Source organism: Pseudopipra pipra, chromosome 7, assembly GCF_036250125.1.
Source record: "Pseudopipra pipra isolate bDixPip1 chromosome 7, bDixPip1.hap1, whole genome shotgun sequence".
NCBI classification, from domain to species: domain Eukaryota; kingdom Metazoa; phylum Chordata; class Aves; order Passeriformes; family Pipridae; genus Pseudopipra; species Pseudopipra pipra.
Window position 1 is genome coordinate 19,309,535 of NC_087555.1, and position 21,342 is coordinate 19,330,876.

Here is a 21,342-nt window from a genome sequence, read left to right on the forward strand (position 1 = left end):
GTGAATGGTAAAACTTTCAGGATTTCAGTACAAGTTGTGTCTTGCAAAATGAAGAAGAACCTAAAATAGCCTGGCTAGACCACACATATATGCTGGGCAAATTCAGTCTGTCTTCCAACTGGAGAAAAATCTTTCCATAATGGTCCAGCTTAGAAATCATCACATCTACGATTACCAGGCTATTTTCTGCTAGTTACACCTGCTCTAAGAGGAGCAGTTCTCTAGTTCTTAGTCAGGCTAAACTCACAGCAGAAATCATCTAATACATTGCTTCAGCTCACGCTAATACTTCATCTTGATCTTGGCACTTACTTAGCAGTGAAAGGCCATTACCATGTGGCAATTATTGTATCTTGTAAGACACCTTTTGTACTCTGTTGTTTCTTCTGTACTGCCACCGACAAAGGCACTTTCCACTGCTGTCCATTTTAAGTAGTTCCAATCCAAACAGGGAACTGAAAGACTATTTAGTGAAACAAACTCTCTTATAAAGAAGTCCTAAGTTCTCTAACTCTACAGTCTTAATGTAACTTAATATCAAAGAAAGGAAGTAGGTTGTCCCTGTATGCCATGAAACATTTTAAAAAGCAGAAACATTGTTATTCCTGATGAAATATTTAAATCCTACATCAGTAGCAAATGGGATGTGCTTTTGTCTCAAAGACTTTTTTGACTAAGGACTTTTGGATCAGTTCCATTAGTTATTTCCTGCCTTGCTGTCGCTCAGTCTGGAACACTAAAGGTATCTTCTACTTAATATCCCTCAATAACATGCTTCTAGAGCCTAAATCTTTGGCAAAGGAATGCTAACTAATGAAGCTAAACATATTTCTCACAAGGTTTTCTACAAAGGACAGATTATAGAAGATTCTTCAATAGTAAAGAAGATAACTGCTTGGTTATTAATTTAGTAAGTTGACCCTAAGAATATGGTGTGGGAAATTAATTTAGAATCGTAAGCATTAAAATATTTTTAAGGAGCTGTACCATGGTAACTGTCCATTAACTTCTCATTATTTCAGATATGAGGGTTCTTTTGGTATTGTCTCATCTCATTATTCCCTGAGAGAATAGATTCTTGGCAGTATTTGACATACATACAAACTCATCAGTTTTACACATCCTGTCATCACAAACATTTATCAAGCTGTGTTTTTTCTTGATTCAGAAATCCATGGCAAAGAGTATCTCTATCAATCTGGTTGTGCCAAAGCTTGTTTGACAACTGCCGCCAGAGGATCTCACCTGAAGCTGAATGGTTCCAGATCAGTCCTGCTGAAGTTTCAAAGGCACTTTTTATTTCACTGTCTCATCAGGTAATCAGAAAATTAAGTCGACTTTGTAAAATATGAGGAACAAATAACAAATTCTCTATGTTAAAATGCAAAGTTTGGCAAATTACTGATCAGGTTGCTCATTTGTTTTGCTATACAGATTTCAGTTTAAAAAAATAAATAGGGGACTCATTGCAGTAAAAAAGGTCATTATTTTAAAAGAAATATGCCTAAACTCATACTTACGTGATGCCTAGTGAGAGATAAGAAACCCTAAAAGCTGTCACCATCTAACAGGTACTTTTAAACAGTTTTGGGCCAAGTATCTGCCCCTCTGCAAGACAGTGACTGCCACTTCATCCTACTAGCAGGGTAACAAATATCTCACCCTTATAGTCTGCAGTTTTATGGAATGTTAATATCTGGGAAGCATTTTTGGCTCTGCCGTGCCACAGACGACTTCAGGCCAGGAATGGCTGCTTATGACTGGCCCTGTGGCCTGGACCTCTCTAAGAACAGGCCACAAAACACAAGATATGCATTGACATTGACTGCTGCCCACCTCTGCTCAGTCTGTATCCCAGTCTGCAGAACTTGACCTGTACATTCACTCCCAGTATTGGCACCATGCATGTCTCTTTTCTCTCTCACCTTCATGCATAGGAAACAAAATACTGACAATAATTAAAAAAAACCCCAAACCCACCAACCAAAGCCAACAGGCAGGCCGGTCCGAAGCAGCTACGGGGATTTTAAAGGTGTTTACCATGAGCAGCTCTCAGGTCACAGTGCGCTGGGCTGGGCTCGGCTCGGCCGCCACGATGGAGCCGGAGCCGACCCGCCGCCCCAGAGGGAAATGGCGGGAAGGGGCCCGGGGGAGGATTAAACGAGACCGACGCGGCGGGACCGTCCCTGCTGACCCCGGTGTGAACGTGTTTATTTCACGCTGCGGTCGCGGGTCGCTTTACAGAAACATCTCATGCTGGTCCCCGCGAGGGGCCGAGGACGGAGGGGAACACGCGTATTCAAACGTAACTATTAAATAACCTGTACACAAAACTTCAGTCTTTTACCCTGAAAGCACGGAGGGCCGGGCCCTGGCGCGGCCACACCGACGCAGCCACCTCACCCCCGGGTGCCCATGAGCCTCGACTCCCGCGGCCGGGCCAGGCCGACCCCGCTCTCTCCCCAGCGCCCGCGGCCTCCGCTCAACCGCGCTCCGGAGCGGGACGGGCACTTGTCCCGGGACGGTCCCGGGGCCCTAGGAGCGGCCAGTCCCGGGCCTGAGGGTCCGCGGAGACCGCCCGCAGCCGAGGTCCTGCTCGCCGGGCCCGACGCGAGTCCGAGAACCGGCCGCCCTCCCCGCCGCCACGGCCGCCCTGCCCCCGGCGGCGGGGCACCCCCAGCCCGGGACTCGCCGCGGCTCCGCTCGGCTCGGCCCGCAGGGGCGGCGGCCGCCGGCGGTCCCGGGCCGATGCCGGCGGTCACACGTCGCGGCTGTCCTCCCGCTTGACGCCGTCCGCCGCCGCCTTCAGCTTCTTGTTCTGGTGTGTCTTGACGTGCTTGGCCAGGTGGTCGCTGCGCATGAAGCGCTTCCCGCACTCGGGGCAGACGAAGCGCTTCTCGCCCGTGTGAGTCCGCAGGTGCCGCTGCAGCTCGTCGGAGCGGGTGAAGCTCTTCCCGCAGAAGAGCCAGTTGCAGACGAAGGGCCGCTCGCCCGTGTGCCAGCGTAGGTGCGCCTTCAGGTGCGAGGTCTTGCCGTACACCTTTCCGCAGCCGGGGATGTGGCAGATGTGCTGTTTCTTCTTGCCCGGCTCCGCCTCCGGGGCGCTGCCCGCGGCCGACTGGCAGTTGGGGCAGCGGCAGCGGCGGCACCTCCTGGCCGTGGCCGCCAGGGGAGACTTGGTCTGCAGCAGGGCGGCGATCTGCGTCTGGTACTGGGCGAAGTCCGAGTGCCCCAGCACCAGGCTCCGCGGCAGCGTCGCGGCCGCGGGGAAGCGGTGGCCGCAGCCGCCCGGAGCACTGGCCTGCTGGATGCTCCACCAGGGGATGTCCTCAGGCGGCGGGTTGGGCGACAGCTGCCGGCAGGGCTGGGCGGGCGGCAGCAGGTTGGAGTACCCGGGCGGTAGGGCGGCCTGGGCGGCGTAGGGGACGTAGGCGGGCGGACAGCTGGACGGCAGGGCGGCCATGGAGGAGGGCAGCATCTTGACGGGGGAGAACTCGTAAGGGTAGGAGGGGTCGGCCGGGGGGGTGAGGGGCAGTTCGTGCGACCCCCCGAAGGAGGGCTGCAGGTGGTTCTTCTGAGGGGTCAGTCCCAGGCTGGGATGCGGCGGCGGCAGCCCCCCTGGGGAGTGCGCCGGCATCTCGCCGCTCCACGGATGGAAGATCCTAGAGGGGGATCCCAGTGTCGGGTCGTAGGAGACCGGCAGGAAATCCGAGGGCGCTGCGCCCGGCTGTCCGATCCGACTACAGGTAGCGGCCAGAAGAGCCAGGGGCGAGTGTTTGGCCAAGTCTGGGGAGGCGCTGGGGGTGCGGTCCTGCGCAGGAACGGGAGGGATGGAAAGAGGGAAGAGAGCCCGTTACTCGCCGCCCGCCGCCACCGACCCGCGGGAAACTTCCCGCGCCGCTGCCCGTGCGCGGACGAGCTCGCCCCGCCGCTCCCGCATGGCCGGCAAACTTTCCGAAAACAACGCGCGCCGAGCGAGCAGGACGGGCCCGGCCCCCCCGCCCCGCCCAGAGACCAGTGCAGCCGGCCCCGCCACCGCTCCTGGGCCGGGGAAGCGGCTGCTGTGGGCAGGGGCCAGCCCCCGTGCCCCTCACCCTCCTTGCCACGGAGCACCGTCCGGAATTACTCCCGGGCTGCTGGTGGGAGAGGGAAGCTGCCGGCCCGAGGAGCCCGAGCCCGGCCTCCTCACTCCCGCGGAGGTCGCCACCTACCTCTGCGGGCCGCCCGCGGGGTGAAGCCCCAGGAGGGGGGCGGCTGCCGCCGGCTGCCCCCGCGCAACGCGGGTCACAACCGCGGGACACGGCGCCCCGTGAGCCGCACCGGGCGCGGGTACTGACCTGGAGGAAAGCCTGGAGGGAGTCGTTCCGGAGGACGGCCACCGCGGCCATGGCTACTGCGCCCGGGGCGAAGGGAAGGCGCCAGGGCACTGCTGAGGCATGAGGACGCCGAGGGGAAGACGAGAAGCTGCCCAGTTTCCTTCTCTCTCCCCCTCTTCTCTCCCGTTCCTTCTGATCTCTTCGCCTCCGTGCGCGTCCCACCCCCCCGCGCTGCGCGATCTCCGCGGACTGTCTGACTGCGCCAGGATCACCTCCAAGAATTTGATAAGGACTTTGCTGGGCCGCCAACCAGTCAGAGGGAAGATTTATGGCTTTGAAGTTTGCCGCTACCCAATCATCAAAGAATAGCGGCTCTTTCAGAAGCGAAAGCAAATCCTTTGAATCCACAAAGCTCCTATGGTGTGTTTGTTGGTCTGGATAAAAGAACTGATTATTAGGGGGGATGGGAAGGGAGGAGATAAAGGCGGGACAATTAATGAAGTAATCACTATGTGGGAAATGTATATACACAAATAATTGGATTTTCTTGATCAAAGGACCCCTTACCGCCTAGAGACCCTCGCCTTGGATGTGCAAGACACTGGATTCCCCCCTCCTTTTTTTTTTTTTTTTCTTTGGCAATTAAGGATTTGTGGCAGAGCCCTAAAGTGACAACGTGTCTGTTATCGCTCGACAAATCTGCCTCCGGATCCCTCTGATAGTGTTTAATGACCCAAAGTAACAGAACACAGCGAGTTCACCTGATCGGGGCTGGTCGATCCCAGCCGTAAAACTTCCCTGGAGTAATTGTCGGTGGTTCCTCCCCGCTCCCTCCCTCCGCCCGCCCTTCCCCCGAGGCTGAGGGATATGCCCTCGATATGACTCCGCAAATAACTGCGCATTTTCTCCTCTGGTAGCGGGGTTTGTTTCGCTTCGCTCCGCCAGCACTGCCCCCTCGTTACCGGGAGCCCCCGCCTGGCGCGGGGCCAGGCCAGGCGCCCAGCCGGGCCCGGGGAGGGGCGGCGGGCTGCCACAGGCTGCAAGCGCTCCCGCAGACAGACACCGACAAACTGGGCAGCCGGGAAACCGAAGGGAAAAGTTTCCTCTTCCCTAGCGGCAGTCGGGTATGAAAGACGTAGTTCCTTTAAATGCAGACCGGAGTCTCTCCTGGCGGGCCTGCTGAGCCGGCCTGCCTGCGCCGGGGGCGAGCGCGGGTCGGGGGCTCCTCGGGAACACCGATGATGCTGCCTGGTCTCAGCCTCACTCGCTCGCCCACCTCCTGCCACAAAGCCTAACTCGGCCCCAAGCGCTCTTGCTCCCTCACCTCGCACCTTTCGGCCTCTGTCTATATGTGTCTATGCGTGTGTGTGTGAAGGATCCAACCTTCTTTGCGTTCGACCATGTGTGAGGCTATTGACCCTCTAACCAGCACCAGGCACATCTGGGTCGCAGCTTGCCGCCACCGCCGGCTGCTGTGCTCAGTGGGCCGCAGAGCTGGCGGGACCCCTCGCGCTGAGCCGCCCCGCGAAGGGCAGGCGGGGCCCCGCGCTCCTCCGCGGGCTCGCTCAGCTCCGCGCTCCGCCGGGGGCCTTGGAAACGCGCTCCTTTCCTCGCCGCTTCCCCATCTGCTCCGAGGCCAACCGAAACGCTGGCCTGCTTGGTCAAGTACCAAACGAGGACGTTCATCTTCGTCCTGAGAGGGTGGGGGTGCCCTTTCGGGCAGATGCCGGCTGGCTCTGGTCCTCCGGAGCTGTTTGCACAGGTAACTCGATCCTCCCCGCAGTCGCTGGGTTCAATTGTATTCGCACCGCCACTGAAGTCTCTTTAAACGCCAGCACACAGAGATCTTTATCTGCCTTTCCTGTGGAAACAATCACCGTCCGCTCAAAGACTTTCAAGACTTGTAGGGCTTGAATTAGATCGGTTTCTTTGAAGGGATTAAAGTGCCAAGTCCTCTCCCACGGCTCCATATTGAGTTCTAGGGAGAAGTAAAAGCTCGACCTCGTGTAACACTGATCCTCTACGCTGCAGCCTCATCAGGCTCTTCCCATTTGCCAGGTAACCGCTTCACCTGGTCGGCAACAGGGAGAGAAGGGCCCCGCACCCAGCGCTTTTACCAGGCACTAATGCACCCTCGCCGCCGCTGCAGGACCCCGCGGCCCGGCAGCAGCCCCCAGCAGGGCACGAGGCTTCCCCTCTCCCTGCGAGGGTGCAGGACTCGCAGGGTCCAGCACCTCCACCCACCGCACACAAACACCTCCCAGCACCGCCGGTGCGCGATCCTCCGGGCGCTGAGCCGCGTCCATACGGGACATGGCGGGAATCGGGGAACTGCAGCGAGCCCCGGCCAGCAGCGCACACAGGCACAGCCTCGACCCCCGCCCGCAGCCGTCGGGTGGCCCGGGCTCATTGGCCAAGCTCCAGCCGTGCCACTGGAGCCGCACCGGGGCAGGAGCGCACTCATTGTCCCCCCCAGTCTGAGCTGCAGCCAGGGCAGCCGGAGACGAGGAGGAATCCCAACGCGGGGAGCCCGACCCGGACCTCTGCTTTCTGAAGCAATAACCGCCGGACAAGCGAAACGGTGGAGCTCGCACTTGCGTTGTCCCTAAACTTCTGTATCCCCAAACTTATGCCAACCTCGAAGTCCTGCGAGATGCCCGATTTAACTCCTACCTCGATTTTTGTTAATTCGTTTTACCTAATAATTGCTAGGAGAATACTCCGAACAATGTTTCTAAACGAAATGAGAGTGGATAGGTAGCTCAGGAGACACTGAACACCCCGAGGTTCCCCTCAGTCTTTAAAATACGTTATTTCCCTAGATATTTCGATGAACCAAAACGATTTGTCACGTTACAAAAGAGTTAGTGGAAAGCTGGATAAGTTTCTATACAGATGCCACAATACAAATGCCATAAATCTGCATCCAAGAAAGCACATTACTTAAAAATCGAGAATAAATTCTAATTTCTGGAAGAAACCAATGGGCTGAAAAATGAAACGCTGCAGTCATAATTTTCTGTACAAATAATTAGTGTTCAAACTCGGAGCATTTCAGTCTCCTGAAATGTATTCTTAATGAAGTGATGTTCAGAGCTGTCATTAAAAATGCAGGGCTGGAAGATCAAAGTACAATATTTATTTTAGAAATTTGTTTCAGTTATCAGGAGATACAGGTATCAAGGCCAAATGTCAATTCAGTTACACAAAGCACTATTTCCATGAGAAATGGGCTGCTGCTACATCCTACTGTAAAGCAAAGGGACACTAGAGATGAGTTGCAGCGCGGGAGGCGGCGCAGCGTCGGCGGTGGGTGGGGGGTGCTCCCGGCGGCGCAGCCGGGCCAGGGGCAGCTCAGAGTGTGGCGCTGGCAGGCACATCCCGGCGGGGATTTCGCCTCTGCAGCCCCGCTTTGGCCCGCAGACGAAGGAGGCCGGTCCCTACCTGATGTAGGGGCTGGAGCGGCGCTCTGGCCCGCCGGGGCGGCAGCGGCAGCGCCGGGGGGAGCACGGCGGCCCGGATGCAAGAGGAGCTGGAGCCTGAATTGCTCCAGCCACGGGGCTGAGGCGCAAGGGGCCCGGCTCGCATAGCCCTGCTGCCTCCACGGGTCCCTGCCTGCTACGGCGAGACCCCTACCACCCCCAGGGCCAGAGGGGCTCAGGCTGGGTGGCTACTGTCAACTTAAACACAGCGGACATAAACCACGAGTCATCATCACCATTTTCACAGACATGTGTTGTCAAAATCAAGACCTTTTAAAATGCAGGTATCCCTGAGTACCACCACGTAGGGCTCTGTGGTTTGAATGCAGGTAGTAGAGAAAAAAAAGACTTGGGAATAACAGCTACTTGTGTGCCAGTGGTCACCTCCATGGTTTCTGCTGTGCCTCTGCCTCCTGGGCCCTGAGCACCTCATCCTGGACCCCACCCCAGAGCCTGTCCCAGTGATGGCTCACACTGCCACAGCCATGTCCTCTCATGATATCCACAGTCCCTCCAAAGACCTTCACAATCCCCTGCCATAAACTCCCCTGTCCCTCCTGTGATCCCCCCAGTCTCTCAGCTCTATCTTCCAGCATTGCCATGAATAACCTTGGAAGCCTGGATGGGCTCTGGCAACTTGCCTGCCCCCAACTCGGGGATTGGTTGCCTTCAAAGAAATACTGTTCTTTAGCAATTGTGACAAAGAATCAGAAATAGGATCATTTTTAAGTGAACAGTTGTATTAACAGTTAAGCCTCCTGGTCAAGTTGCCCATGAGAGGTGGCAGAATTTAAACCTGAAAAGGCTTTAATAAGCTTGCTCAAAAAGGCAGTGTCTTCACACTATCCCTCATTCTGCCTCTTTAAAGACTTATTAACAGAAACCACCTATCCACAACAGCAAGAAGTTTCACAAGAAGGTAAACTAACCTAGGTATACAGCTCCAAGCCAGTGTGGATACACTGCCAGCAGTTCTGAGTTATGTGCCATTCATTTTATTTTTATTTACTTCAGCATATTCACATTTTTACAGTAGGCAACATGACGGGCATAATAAGAGGAGTCACCAGTTCACAGAGTGCAATTTGGACATCAGTAGATGAAGATAAAAGAAAGATTAAAAACTGCTATGGTGTCCCCTGATTTTTTCTTTGCATAAAGGAAAAACACAAGACCCTAGACAAGATCGGCACATGTAAAGGCATATTTAGGATTTAAAGCCTTGCCTCAACATTTCCCAGTCTAGGTGTGGATTTCACAAAGATTAATAGAGGATTTCCCAAACTTCTGAAACTTGAGCTGCCCTTTAAGAAAAGTAGAACAAATTTTATGCCTCACAAAGTTTTACTGCCTGTAGTCAAAGGTTTAAATATCTTAATGTATTCATCAGCTCCTTCCTTGGCTGGCCCTTTGTGACTCCTCCTCCTGTCTTAGGGAACATTGGTGAACATTTTTGGATATACTTCCTTTCCTTGCTTCCATACTCTAAAATAAAGAGTCAGACTCTTAATCATAACAATATTGAAAGTGTTATTCTTGGCTCCACTTGGAATGCCTGGGTTACTTTTTAGTTCAACATGACCGTTTCAAATTCTCTGTAAATGCCTTTATGTGTCTGGCATACATGGCTGCATTTTTGTCACAACTCTAATAGCTAGAAATGGACTTCTATAAAACAGAAAGCAAGCCAAAACTCTGGTGAGCAGCTGAAAAGGATCTGCTGTATGCACCCTGCTTGTCCTCTCACTTGGGGAAACATTAGGTTAAAAAAGCCTCTATATTTTTGATGGAATGCATTTGTTTGAGGAAGACTGGATGGGAACCTTTAATTTTATGACTATAGATATGTATAGCTATTCTTTTTTTTTGCATTGCAATTATTCAATATGGAATGAAAAGGCAATTAATTACATTGTTATTTGCCTCCTAACTGCAGAGAGTATATTATCTAAAAACTGGGTCTCGTGGTAATTAATTTTAGTTGCTTAGTATATTTATTGACAAATTAAACAGCTGTCTGTGTCTATACTGTGTTAGAACTGGAAACAGCAGAAAGTTTATTCAGAAAGATCACTGTTCAATCTACACATAAATATTGGATGATCATATGGCTGCCACATTGCTATTGATTTGGCTAAATGGATTAATCCCACACTGTAAAAATGCACCTGTTATTTAATGAACTTGTGCTGTAATTTCAGAATATTTTGGTGTAGAAAAGATTAAGTATTTTCTGATGACAATATTTTTCAATATTTCAAGAATCACTTTTGAAATAATACATTCTTCAAGGACTACTGAACAAGAATGTTTTAAAAATGCATAATCTTTCTTATACAATGCAAGTGCTCTATACAAACTCTTCAACGACTCCACCTTAACTGGGGAAAAAAATAGAGACAGGAGGAAAAAGCCTGGTAGCTGGATTGTAAGGGTCAAAACAGGGACACAGATATGGGACATGACTGGCATTGAAGGTGTGTTAGGTAGGAGATACTGTCTTCACACCAAGAAATATAATCTGAAGACCCTCTCTGTATAATGCCTTTAAGGTAGGTTGTTCCAGTAATACATACATATTAGTGAAAGGCCCTCTTTCGTGCCTATCAACTGTGACATAGGTGAGTGTCCCCCAACAGGGGGAGAGTTTTTGAAAGGGACCTAGAAAAAACAAATTTCTAAATTGAGTTTTTTTTAAAAAAAATGCCAGTCTTCTTGGTTGGTACCACAGGCCCAGGATCCCATGAAAGACTGGGGAAAGCTTCAATTACAATTTTGAAATTATTTATCTCTCCCTAGGTGAACACTGCTCTTGTAGACTGCCAGAAAAGTCTTTTCAGGAAAGCAGTGCACAGTATGTTTCTGTGTCATTTCATAACTTGATGTCTTAAGCGATGCAGAATAACACATAAATAGGTAAATGCATAAATTACATTAACTACCCAAATAAAAATTCACCTCCAATTCTGAAAAATAAAAATACCATCAATAAAATTATTTCAAATATATACAATGTTTGTATTATGCTTCCCATCCTCGCAGAACTACAGAAACGTGAAGTCATTCTCACCATACTCTTATGCAGTAGAATCAGCTTCTTTCCCCTTCTTTTCAAAGGGAACAACCATTGCCATACACACAACTGCTCCAGGCTTGGAAAGAGGAGCTCCTTGCCTCAGTTCTGTACACAGATTACCAGGCTGCTCCTCACCAAACATTTAAACAACTTACACCAGCTCAGCTGAAACCTCAGGAGCACGGGCCGAGGCATGTACCTCCTGCTGGCTAGCTGGCCACGTCAAATCAAAGCAAACAACCCTAATGTGGGAATAAATCACATTTCACTCTTCAGTCAGCCCCTATTGCTCAGGGGCAAACAGCTTGACCAGCTGTTTGAGAACCCAGGACAAGAGAAAGGGTATTCTCCTCAAAAACAAGGGCGTCAGCATGTCAATGACTTGATACAGTCTAATGAATGGTGTAATTTTTCTCACACTTCTGGAACCTCTGAGATGGATGGGAAGAAAAAAAGATCTTCAAATGGGTACACTTTCTGGCTTCTCTCCCTCAGTAAATCTCACATTCCTATTTTCCTACTACATGAAGAAAGCCCCCATATTCTACTAGCGTTGAGCTGAGAGAATCACATATTACATATGAAAGAGAGAACAGTCCATGGAAAAGGACAGATAATGCAATAAAACGGTAATTTATTAGTCTAACTTACCTAATCCTTATGCTTGGAACTAAGAGCAAGCCTACGATGTTACAGTGCTGGCACTCCAATGCCCAGATGACACAGAAATCTGCGACTGAAAACCACTGACTGCTTCTTAAGAGGTCACACTAAACCACAAAGAACCATTTTCTAATTTTTTTGTCTTAAGATAAAAAAGCCTGGAGAAAAAACACTAAGTCATGCAATTTTATCAGTGTCATCAGACTAACTTTGTAAAATGCTGTCATCCTTATCAATGCACTAGAGTTTGGGGCTGAAAAATAATGTTCTTTTTCTGTCAAGATTCTTACAGAAGTTGGTGGAAGAGATGCCCATAAAAACTGAACTGGCCTCACACTTTGCTCCATTTTTCCACTTCCATCACTACCCATGCTAAGTGTCCTTGGCACATGGAGTGATTCAGAAAGCAGCTGTTCTATAGTGCCAATGATTCTCTTTAATGAGATAAAGTTATCAGTTGATTTATGAATTTCTCCCGCCTGTTCTCATTTACTTAGCTCTAAACTAAGGGTAAGATAGTTTGGATTCTAGAAGTAAAACTGTTTACAAGAGAACATAGTAGTCAAAATCCCTCTTAAATAAAGTTTTAGAAATGTACACAGTGAGGTTAGAGGTAGTTCTAGCAATGTACATAGCCTTATCCATTAAACTCTACAGCAAAGACTCAAAGTGTTATACCTCCAGTTTTATCTGGTTTTCCATATTACTACAGCATCCCTGTATCACACAAATTTCATGTAGGAAGAGACAAAACGAATTTTCTGCTTCAGCCTTCTGATACCCTGATGACCTTCTCCTGGGAGACGCTGTTAATTTAGATGCCATATGCCTCACTAGTCATCAATTCAGTTGCTGCTCCCTATTTTATAGCCCTCACAGGGATTTTGACCACACTACCCATAAAACTAATCACTTCCTCTGTCTACTGTTGCTCTACCAGTCAGACAAGCTCCAGTTGATCAGTATTTTCTTATAAATACTTAGAAATAGTACAATCTAGTCAGCTTTGTTCTTTCCTTTGGCATATGCTGCTCCACTATCATTTATACACTATTTGCAGTGCTCCAAGTAAAGCATCAACAACTAGAAAGCAGCAGAGGAGGGATGTAGGAAAAAGGAAACAGAGCTACACAGACTCTATCACTGGTCAGATGCCTGAATGCAAGCCAGAATTTTAGGAGGGGTCAGAAGCAAAACGCTAATCATCTAGGTGGAGAGAAAAGGTAACCCCTGAGCAGGCACCACATCGGTGCCAAGACTGAATGGAAAAACTAAGAATGAGCATGGAATCACACATGCCAATGCTGGGGTCACTGATTATGAGAATATCAAGATGAACAGCAGTTCTGAGTGATTGACTGAAGCTGTTTTCATCTCTGTGGTATGTTCTTTTTTTGCTAAAATAACATTTTACTCTACAGAGCCATATAAAGCCACCTCTGACACTCAACCCATATATATATTCAAACTAGATAAGGGGTGGAAATTTTGCCTTTACTTCCCTGTTCTCTCCTGCCATCAGCCAGTAAAGCAATTATTTTTCACAGTTTCCCTTTCTTCTTTTTGTAAACTTCTGTCAACTTGCCAAGTTTACCAGTGACAGGGTATGTAAGGATATAGCAGCCAGGTGTGTAGGGAATATTCAGGATATTTTTCTAAGTAACAGGAGTGCAGCTGTAGAGCTGGGGGAATTATGGAAATTGGATCAACAAGCAAAATCCTGTGACAGCCCTGAGTAAGAAGGTGGTCAAACTGCAGTGAGTGTATTGGGAGGAGCTTTAGTCACTACGAGCACATCATCTTTAAAGCATTTATCTTCACAATTCCTCTATAAAGAGATAACTACGTTATTATTGCATTTTTTTATCAAAGGTAACACAGGGGGACCACTGTATCATGTCACAGTGTCATATATTGTCCTATGTCATATATTAACCCTACTGAAGAGTAGGGAATTGGACTGACGAGCAGAGGCACATGACTTGGGACCATATAATATAATGTTCCACCTCATTCACCTTGCAAAATCCAAACTCTTTTCTATATCCCTCCTATCCCCCCAGTTTCATGTCAGTCTCTTCTGACACTTGAGCATTCTTTTAGGAACTTTGAACTATGAGCAGATGTTGATCTTTCTGTGGAAAAGACAGACAAAGACTAAAGCCCAGACAACCTTGGACAGGCAGAAAGGCAGCAATGAGGCTGTGTGGAGACAATTAGGAGACAAACATGCAGCCTGTGCAAACAGAGCAATAAGCCAATATGCCCACAATAACTATATTTCTACTCTTCCTGGTGGACAGTGATTAGAGCATAAAGTAAGTAAAAAACTAGAGCCTAACACCTTTGTTTTATAAGGACAAAATACACATTAGGTGGGCTGTACTGAACAACCAAATGTGCCTCTATAACTCTAACACTGAACATACTGAGCAGAAATAACTAGATACTTGCTTACCTTTACAGCCCAGCCTTTCTCTGCTTTAGCAGGATTCTGTCCAAGCTCTAGCTTCACTTGCCAATCATCAAAACAATCACTCTCAATGGTGATGACCTCCCCTGCAGAAAGATCTGCAAGCTTTGCTACTACACAACTTTGGGAATTAAGTAATACTACTATCTGTATTTCCTTGATCTCACGCACAGGAGCAGTTAGTAGAGCTAATTTTCCCCCACCTCAAGTAGACTCTCTCTCTGCTAGTTTTTTCCTCCTCTCAGTCAGTGTTCCACTAACCTTTTCCAGTGAACCCTTCTACCACTGTGTATGATCAAACACAGAGAATCTGATGCTCCGCAAATATATGAGGCACAAACACACAACGATATTCCTGGATCAGCCAAGTTTTGAGACACTGATTTTCCTTTACCAGCTTCTTGTTGATCCATGTTTGGCTGGTTCCCTCCAACAATCTTACAGGCATTATTTATGAGGTGTCTGGCATGTTCAAATCATGGGAGTCTGCAGAGTACAAAAGGGGAATGAAAGTTTGTGGTATTTTTTACTCTTTACCATTCAGGACAATTTAGAGGATGTGGAAAATTATTTCTATCTAACCTTTGTTCAGCACCCTTTCTGCATGTCTGAAGTTTCAATCCAGGTTTTGCTCCTGTCATTTACCAATATACATTGATATACAAAGAGCTAAATGAAGACTTATAGGATATCGAGAACTAGTTTGTATTCCTGTCTCTCCAGAGTGTATGTGAGCTATTCTTAAATATGATTTTCCAGCTACTGATGAATTATTTTGTCAAAACCAAAACCAGTGTGATTTTAATGAAAGTACTTGGCTTTAGTCTGGCTGAGCAGACAGATTATGTATTTAATTGTAAATGGGCTGTAAACATTTGAGATCTTTACATATGGAGAAAATAATAGTATCTATATTTAGATACTTGAGAGAAGCATAGGTTTTTACAGGATTGAGCTGGAAAAATCAAAGCGATATATTTTGATCTCTTGGTATTTTTCTGATATATCTTGGTCTACTTATTTTGAAGGTGAAAACATAAAGGTATGTTAGAGATATCCACCTCTGTGCAGTTTGTTTAAAAAAGCAAATAATTTCTCGCAACATAATGAACCCCAGTAAAAGCAGAAAATAAGTTTTTTTTAGACTACATCATTCATACTGAAAAAACCCAACTTCCTCAGATGAAGGATTACCGCTGTTTTTGCTTCAATATGCTTATAAATACGAAGGATAAATCACAGCAAAACTATTTATATCGAGTCATCTAGTAGCATATTTATAGAGAGATTTTTGGAGAAGTGTTTGCTAATTAAATATACTATTTATCACCTACCTATGATTTTTATTACCTGCTCAGTAGGCTACCTTTCTGGAGTTAAAACTGCTAAATTTCTAGCATACTGAACAATTACTATTTCTGAAAATTATTAATTTTAATTATTAATTTTTTTTCCTATTCTCGTGTTGGTCTTTTCTGTAAACTTATGACAGGAAAGATTTTTTCCAAAGCTTACAGTAAGATATAAGATAGTGGGTTTAATGGTTTAAAAACCTGATACTGATGAAGTACTGCAGGTTTAGAAAAAAAAAGTAATTTTGTATTCTAAACAAACCTACTTGTAGTCACAGTAACTATACCACTTGCCTTCTCAATAAGCTTCCAAAGCATCTTAAAGTGGTTTTCTACCATAGGTGTTGTATGCATCTTAAGACACTCTGAAAGATGATTTAATGCTTTATTATAGTACATGATGAGGATAATCTTCAAAATTTATTAAAGGTTGCCTCTACCATGAAACCTAATGGTTCATGTCTTTTTTCCCCTCTCTCAAGTAGCTTCCTCTCTTTTCTTCTAAGTCTCTCTCATAGAAGTTTTCTACGCCATTGCTCCCAAGTCTATTAATTTTTCCCTTATCAAAGACCATTAATACTTCTCTCTTCATGTCCATCTTTTTAAATTCCTCTTCCAAGTGTCACCCAGAAATTGGATACAACAGAGATTAGCACTGTAGGAAGCCACAGGGTAAAACAGGAAAGCTTTGCCCTCTCCGAAATAACAAATTACGTGCTCTCCATTTGGTTCTGTGCAGCAGTTGGAAGAAGCAGTGAAGTTGGCACCTTGTCACTGCACTGTGGCAGAGACAATGAAGAATCCACCTCTAATTCTTTTTGACACAAAAGAAGACAGAGAGATAAACCATGACCACCTTGATCTTCACTTCCCCCTTCCTGTGAAAGCAGGATGACAGTGGTTTCCTGCATCTTGTGACTGAGCAGAAGGCAACAGAAATTTCAGTAGGAGATACCGAACATTCCCTAATAGTCCTCAGAGTATTGTCCATAGCTAAAAAATACCTTAAAAGAAAGAAAAGTAGCCTTTAACTCAGTCGAATCAATACCTGTCATAAACACTACTTTTCCTTTGAAAGTTTTATCACTGTAATTTTAGCTTGTCAGCAACATTTCAAAGTACCAAGTGTACTTCTCTTAGAATCAAAGCAAAGAAATACTTATATTCTCAGAACTTCCACCTGCAAATTAAAAAAAGAATTAAAAAATGTAAACCATAAATAGAACAAGGACTGGCATTTCTTTCTGAAAACACTGTACTGAGCTATAACAAGTTTTGAATAGAGAAAACTCTTTCAAATACCTTAAACCTAGTGGTTTAATGTCAGGTACGCTCACCTTCTCAACTTGCACTGTTGCACAGGGAGTCCAGAGTGTTGTCCTTTTTGCACGTTACTTCCTTTTCTCTCCATAATTTGCATATATACTCTAAAAATCATTGGGAATTTCCAGCTTAAGTGAAAAAACAGCAGATATAAGCTCAACAAAGGTAGCCATCTCTAACAATCTCAGCAAAGACAACACAGCTGGCAGCTGAATTTTACCAATGGGGCCTCAGAAACAGGGCTTAACAATTTTGTTTAGGATCACAAGTTCCCCACCAACACTTGAGACACAGAAGAATGCCCATTAGCTGCTATAAAAGCAAAATTGGTAGGGCTTTGTGATTCTGTAGAGGGCCTGAAAGGCACACACAAGCAGACACACACCAACACGTGGGCAAGTAGTATAAATTCTTCAATTTGAATAATTTCCACCCTCTTTTCTTTGTGTTTCTAATATGAAATCGTGTTTTGTTTCAGTAAAAAACATTTTGCTGTTCTGCATTTAATCATGCCCATGTTTCTTTCTGTTTAGCTCCCACTAGTCTCTTTACACAGCATTCAGTACAATTCTATATTGTGAAGAAAAAAACATTCTGTAGCTAGAGTTGTTTTGTCCCTCTGTAGTTTTCTTTCATCTTTTATTTGATATATGGAAAGATGCTAACCTTCCTGTGCTATCTTAACCACAGTGATCTGGTAGTAAAGCAAATTAGATTTACTAGATATGTTTCTGTTGTCATTATTAAACTTCATATGCTTTGCTATGTAGGCAACGTGTTTTATTTCTCTTAACCTGAAAGAGGTTTCTGTCTTATTGTTGCAATTTATTAAGGGCAAACAATCTAGGGCTTATAATAGGCCTGTAGGCAGAACAAAGCCCTTGTCAAATGGAAGGGTTGGCTGCTCAGCTGGGTAGCATGTAAATGTGCAAAAAGAACTGTTCTGTTCAAAGACACTAGACATGCTTTTTTAAATAAAACATCTCATATAATTGAGAGTTGCCATTTAAGTGCTGTGTTGGAAATGTTAATTTAAAAAAATTAATTTAGCTGAAGAAATAGTGTTGCAGTGAGTATTTTTTGTAAATGGTCACAATAAACAAAATCCCACCTATCACTAAGGCTTTTATTAAAACCTGAACACTGTATGTTTCTCAAATGGCAGTTTACTGTCATTTTATAACATCATGTTATGCAGGTTAGGATAAGTTCATTGATTGCTGTACTCACCTTGGCAGATTGTGTAAACCTGATCTTATCCAAGAGGTATTTTTTGTTTTTGTTTTAATATAAGAGGTCACTCTGCCTGTTTCTTTTTCAAAAAGTAAGACAGTTTCTCATTCTACAGTTCATTTAAAATTTCTCATTATGTGCCTCCTTGCAAGAGCTGAAATTAAAATGACAGATAAAGATAACAACCTTATAGGCATTTTTTTAATGCACTGGTCCACTCGGGCACAAGCAGTTCTTTTCTTCCTCTTCTGTTGAAATGTATAATGAGGACAGTATCATCAATTAGATTTTTCACTTTAACTTTTCATAATGTTTCCAGACTTCTCTATTTGGCAAAGACAATTGGGACAGATTTCTTTATTTTTTCCTCTGGCCTAAAACTCAAAACCCCCCACTTCCCAAACTGTTACCACCGAAGAGTTTATTAAATGGCTGAAAAAGACAGCTGGTCTCACCATCTGTTAAAAATTTTCAGGGGCCAAATGAAACAGGTTACACCTTTAGCCATGCCAAGTCTTCCAATACCCCCTCCCTCTCACAGCCTGTGGAGGGCTAATCTGAATTTCACGCTCTGATTTTGCTATTGCTAATGTCTGAGCTTCTTATGTGTGCTTCTTGTAGTTGCTTATATTAGTTCTCTAGCAGTATCAAAAGCTCCCCTCTCCTTTCAAGCTAGCTCATTTGCAATCAACGGAATCCTGGGTCTATAGTCTCCTTTACAATAAGATACTGTACCTTGAAGGAAACCCACAGAGAAACCAATATCTGACTTTTTGGAGCAACAGAGAAAACCAGGAGTACATTTCTGTTGTTTTGCAGCCACTTTTCTATAAATGCTAATGGAAGTAATTCAGATGTGCCAACAAAGACAGAATCTGCAACACACTGCAGGTGTGAGGGGGCTGAAACAAAAGGGATGCTAACCCTAATGGTATTTCTTGTCATTAACAATTCTTTGATGTTCATACTCGAGGCTCTCTTTTATCTTGTAGTTTTTCAGCCATCTTTGTTAACATGCAGTGCAACTAAATCTTTTTTTCCCTAACCTTTAAAGACATCTGCAAAATGTTTATGCTAAGTTAGTTTCCATAGCATCTATCTGCAACACACATTGAAGTAAAATGAGATAAAGCTTGCAAGGTTATTATTAAAACATCAGTAAGTTCCTATCATTAAGTGAAAGGAGCAGATCAATAAAAAGAAGCTCTTAATGTTACTTTAATAAGGATGAGTTTCTTGTAACAGGACTGAGGATTAACTTCAGTGTAAAAGAAGCACTGTTTATAATAAAGTAGCTATGTTGATAAGAACCAGTTTATTTTACTTGTACTCATTAAAAACTATCTGTAAGTTCCAATAATAAAAAGTAATATATTGAAGGACATTCTAATTTTCCAGAAGGGATTTCTCTACCACTAAGCGGGCAGTGGCATTCAGTCAAGGAGCTGTAGGTGGAGATTCTCCATATCCATCTGTCTTTCCATGACTTACAGATGGAAAAACGCTGTGTCTTTTAAAATGTTCAACTCAGTAGGATGACAGTAAAATGAAATGAACAATCAAAGCACACAAGATGCCAATCTGAGCTACTGCACAGCACTACTAGCAAACCCAGCGTTTTGCTCTCATCCCATCAGTCATGTCCTGTTAGATCACATCCCATTTTATCACATTCTGTTGCATTATTGTTGCAGCATGCTGGAATGTTAAATGAGCAACGTAATCAATCGATACCAATTTCCAATTGGAATTCAGCTGTAAATCTGCACTGAGTTGAAAATGCTGCAGATTGTAATACAAGTTAGCAAAAGATACAGTTTTATGAAGCCTCACGCTTTGTTTTTCTTTCAAAACTTCATTTCTATCAGGTTAATTTAATGAAGAAAATTGTATGTGCCTGCATTAAGTATAGCACTTATCTCTGAATGTGGATGTAAGCTTCCATCAAACTAATCCTACAGAACAAAAACATAAAGAACAGTGTTACATTCATACTTTTTCTTCTTGCACAACTTCCTTTAATCCTGCATAAGGCATAAAGGCAAACTAGGAACAGTGTAGTTAATATACTTCTTGTCCCAGGTCTCGGCTGTACGGATTGATAGACCAAGCTGCTGCTTTTGTTTCATCTCCAGCATTGAGTAGTCTTAGAAATGTGTAGGGGAACTGGGGATCTTAGATTATTGACAATTTTATGAAATAAATGGAATTTTTTTTTTTGCAATAGCACTGAGGAGTGCTCATTCCTGGGGTAATATAAATGACAAAACTAAAAGTTTCTGGTTCTGCCATTTCAGTAAGAGCCATTTTGTCATAGAAGCCTTTACATAATCTCTCCCGTTGCATAACTGTGTTAATTTGTTGCTTATAACAGGGAGCAGCAGCAAGAACAAAACCCACTGAATAAACCATGTCACACAATTTTGTGGAAGTACCTCCTCTCTGTTCCTTTCCCTTTGCCCCAGTGTAGCCTCTCCATATCATCATTTCCCAGCTATACAACAGTGCTATATTCCAGCACTCAGCTTTCTGAAGATCACTTCCACCAGAACCTCAAGACCCTGCTACCCCTGTCCTGGCCTCAACCATCTCCACCAGTGCATTAGACAGCATGGGGCCCCAGTTCTGCTATTCCAGTTTCAGATAGGTCTTCAGCAGAGACCTGCCATGATCAGTAGCACAACAACTTTGGAGACAGCTGTGACAGGCCGACCTGCCTGCCTGCCTGCCTCCCAGCTCCAAACTCCAGCCCAATGGGTGACATCCAGTCTTTGTTGTGGTGATATTACTTTCACTTAGAGATCAAGATGAGACTTTTCACTGGTAATGGGTCAAAAATGGGGACCTGGGTCTTTTGCAGAAAAAGCATACATGTTGATCTACCTACTTGCCATTCCCATTTGCCAACTATCTTATAAAATACTAGTTACATTATTGAAAAAATAATAATACCTTTCTGCAATTTAATTAAAAAAAAAAAGCCTGCCAAACAAAAGTAAGGAATTTATCTATTAGTGGCCTGATCAATAATATGTTATCTGGTTTCTGGAAACATTACTCCTAGATGTGTTTTTCACTTATCTGCTCCTATGTCCTTTAGCATCACAGCATGAGTACCAAAATAAACAGTTCCCTGATAACACAGTGTATATCTTTACTGTTCTGACATTGGATTTATACATGTAATAAAATAATATCCAATAATTCTTGACAAATCCATTAAGATGAGTTAGGCATCAGCCTGTGTATTTAAAGACACAGGGCTCTATTATTATGAATTGTCAACATCCTCCCTTATCAGTTCCACTGCCCAGCATGAAGGAGACACAAAGCCTCTCACTGAGTTCTGTAATCTTTAGCTCTGACTAAGAGGACTGCTCCTAGCCTTTGGTTTTCACAGCATCCTGTGCTACTTTTGTCAGTC

The 21,342-nt window shown here is 45.2% G+C and overlaps 2 protein-coding genes across 2 annotated transcripts in view; both read right to left on the reverse strand.

Annotated features, from left to right (window-relative positions):
• Positions 1–2,677: 2,677 nt before the first annotated feature.
• SP5 (Sp5 transcription factor) lies at positions 2,678–7,080 on the reverse strand. The gene is made up of 2 exons (XM_064660941.1): positions 4,338–7,080; positions 2,678–3,811 (listed from the first exon to the last, which is right to left on the reverse strand). Exons 1-2 carry the CDS (start codon positions 4,386–4,388, stop codon positions 2,759–2,761), a joined length of 1,104 nt encoding a protein of 367 aa, XP_064517011.1. The 5' UTR covers positions 4,389–7,080; the 3' UTR covers positions 2,678–2,758.
• A 3,419-nt stretch (positions 7,081–10,499) lies between these two features.
• The window catches only part of MYO3B (myosin IIIB), a 210,700-nt gene continuing 199,857 nt past the window's right edge, over positions 10,500–21,342 (reverse strand). The window contains exons 40-41 of the transcript XR_010431949.1: positions 16,700–16,813; positions 10,500–14,496 (exon numbers count right to left, since the gene is read on the reverse strand). The gene's annotated coding sequence lies outside the window, so the exon portion shown is untranslated. The remainder of the gene's footprint in view (positions 14,497–16,699; positions 16,814–21,342) is intronic.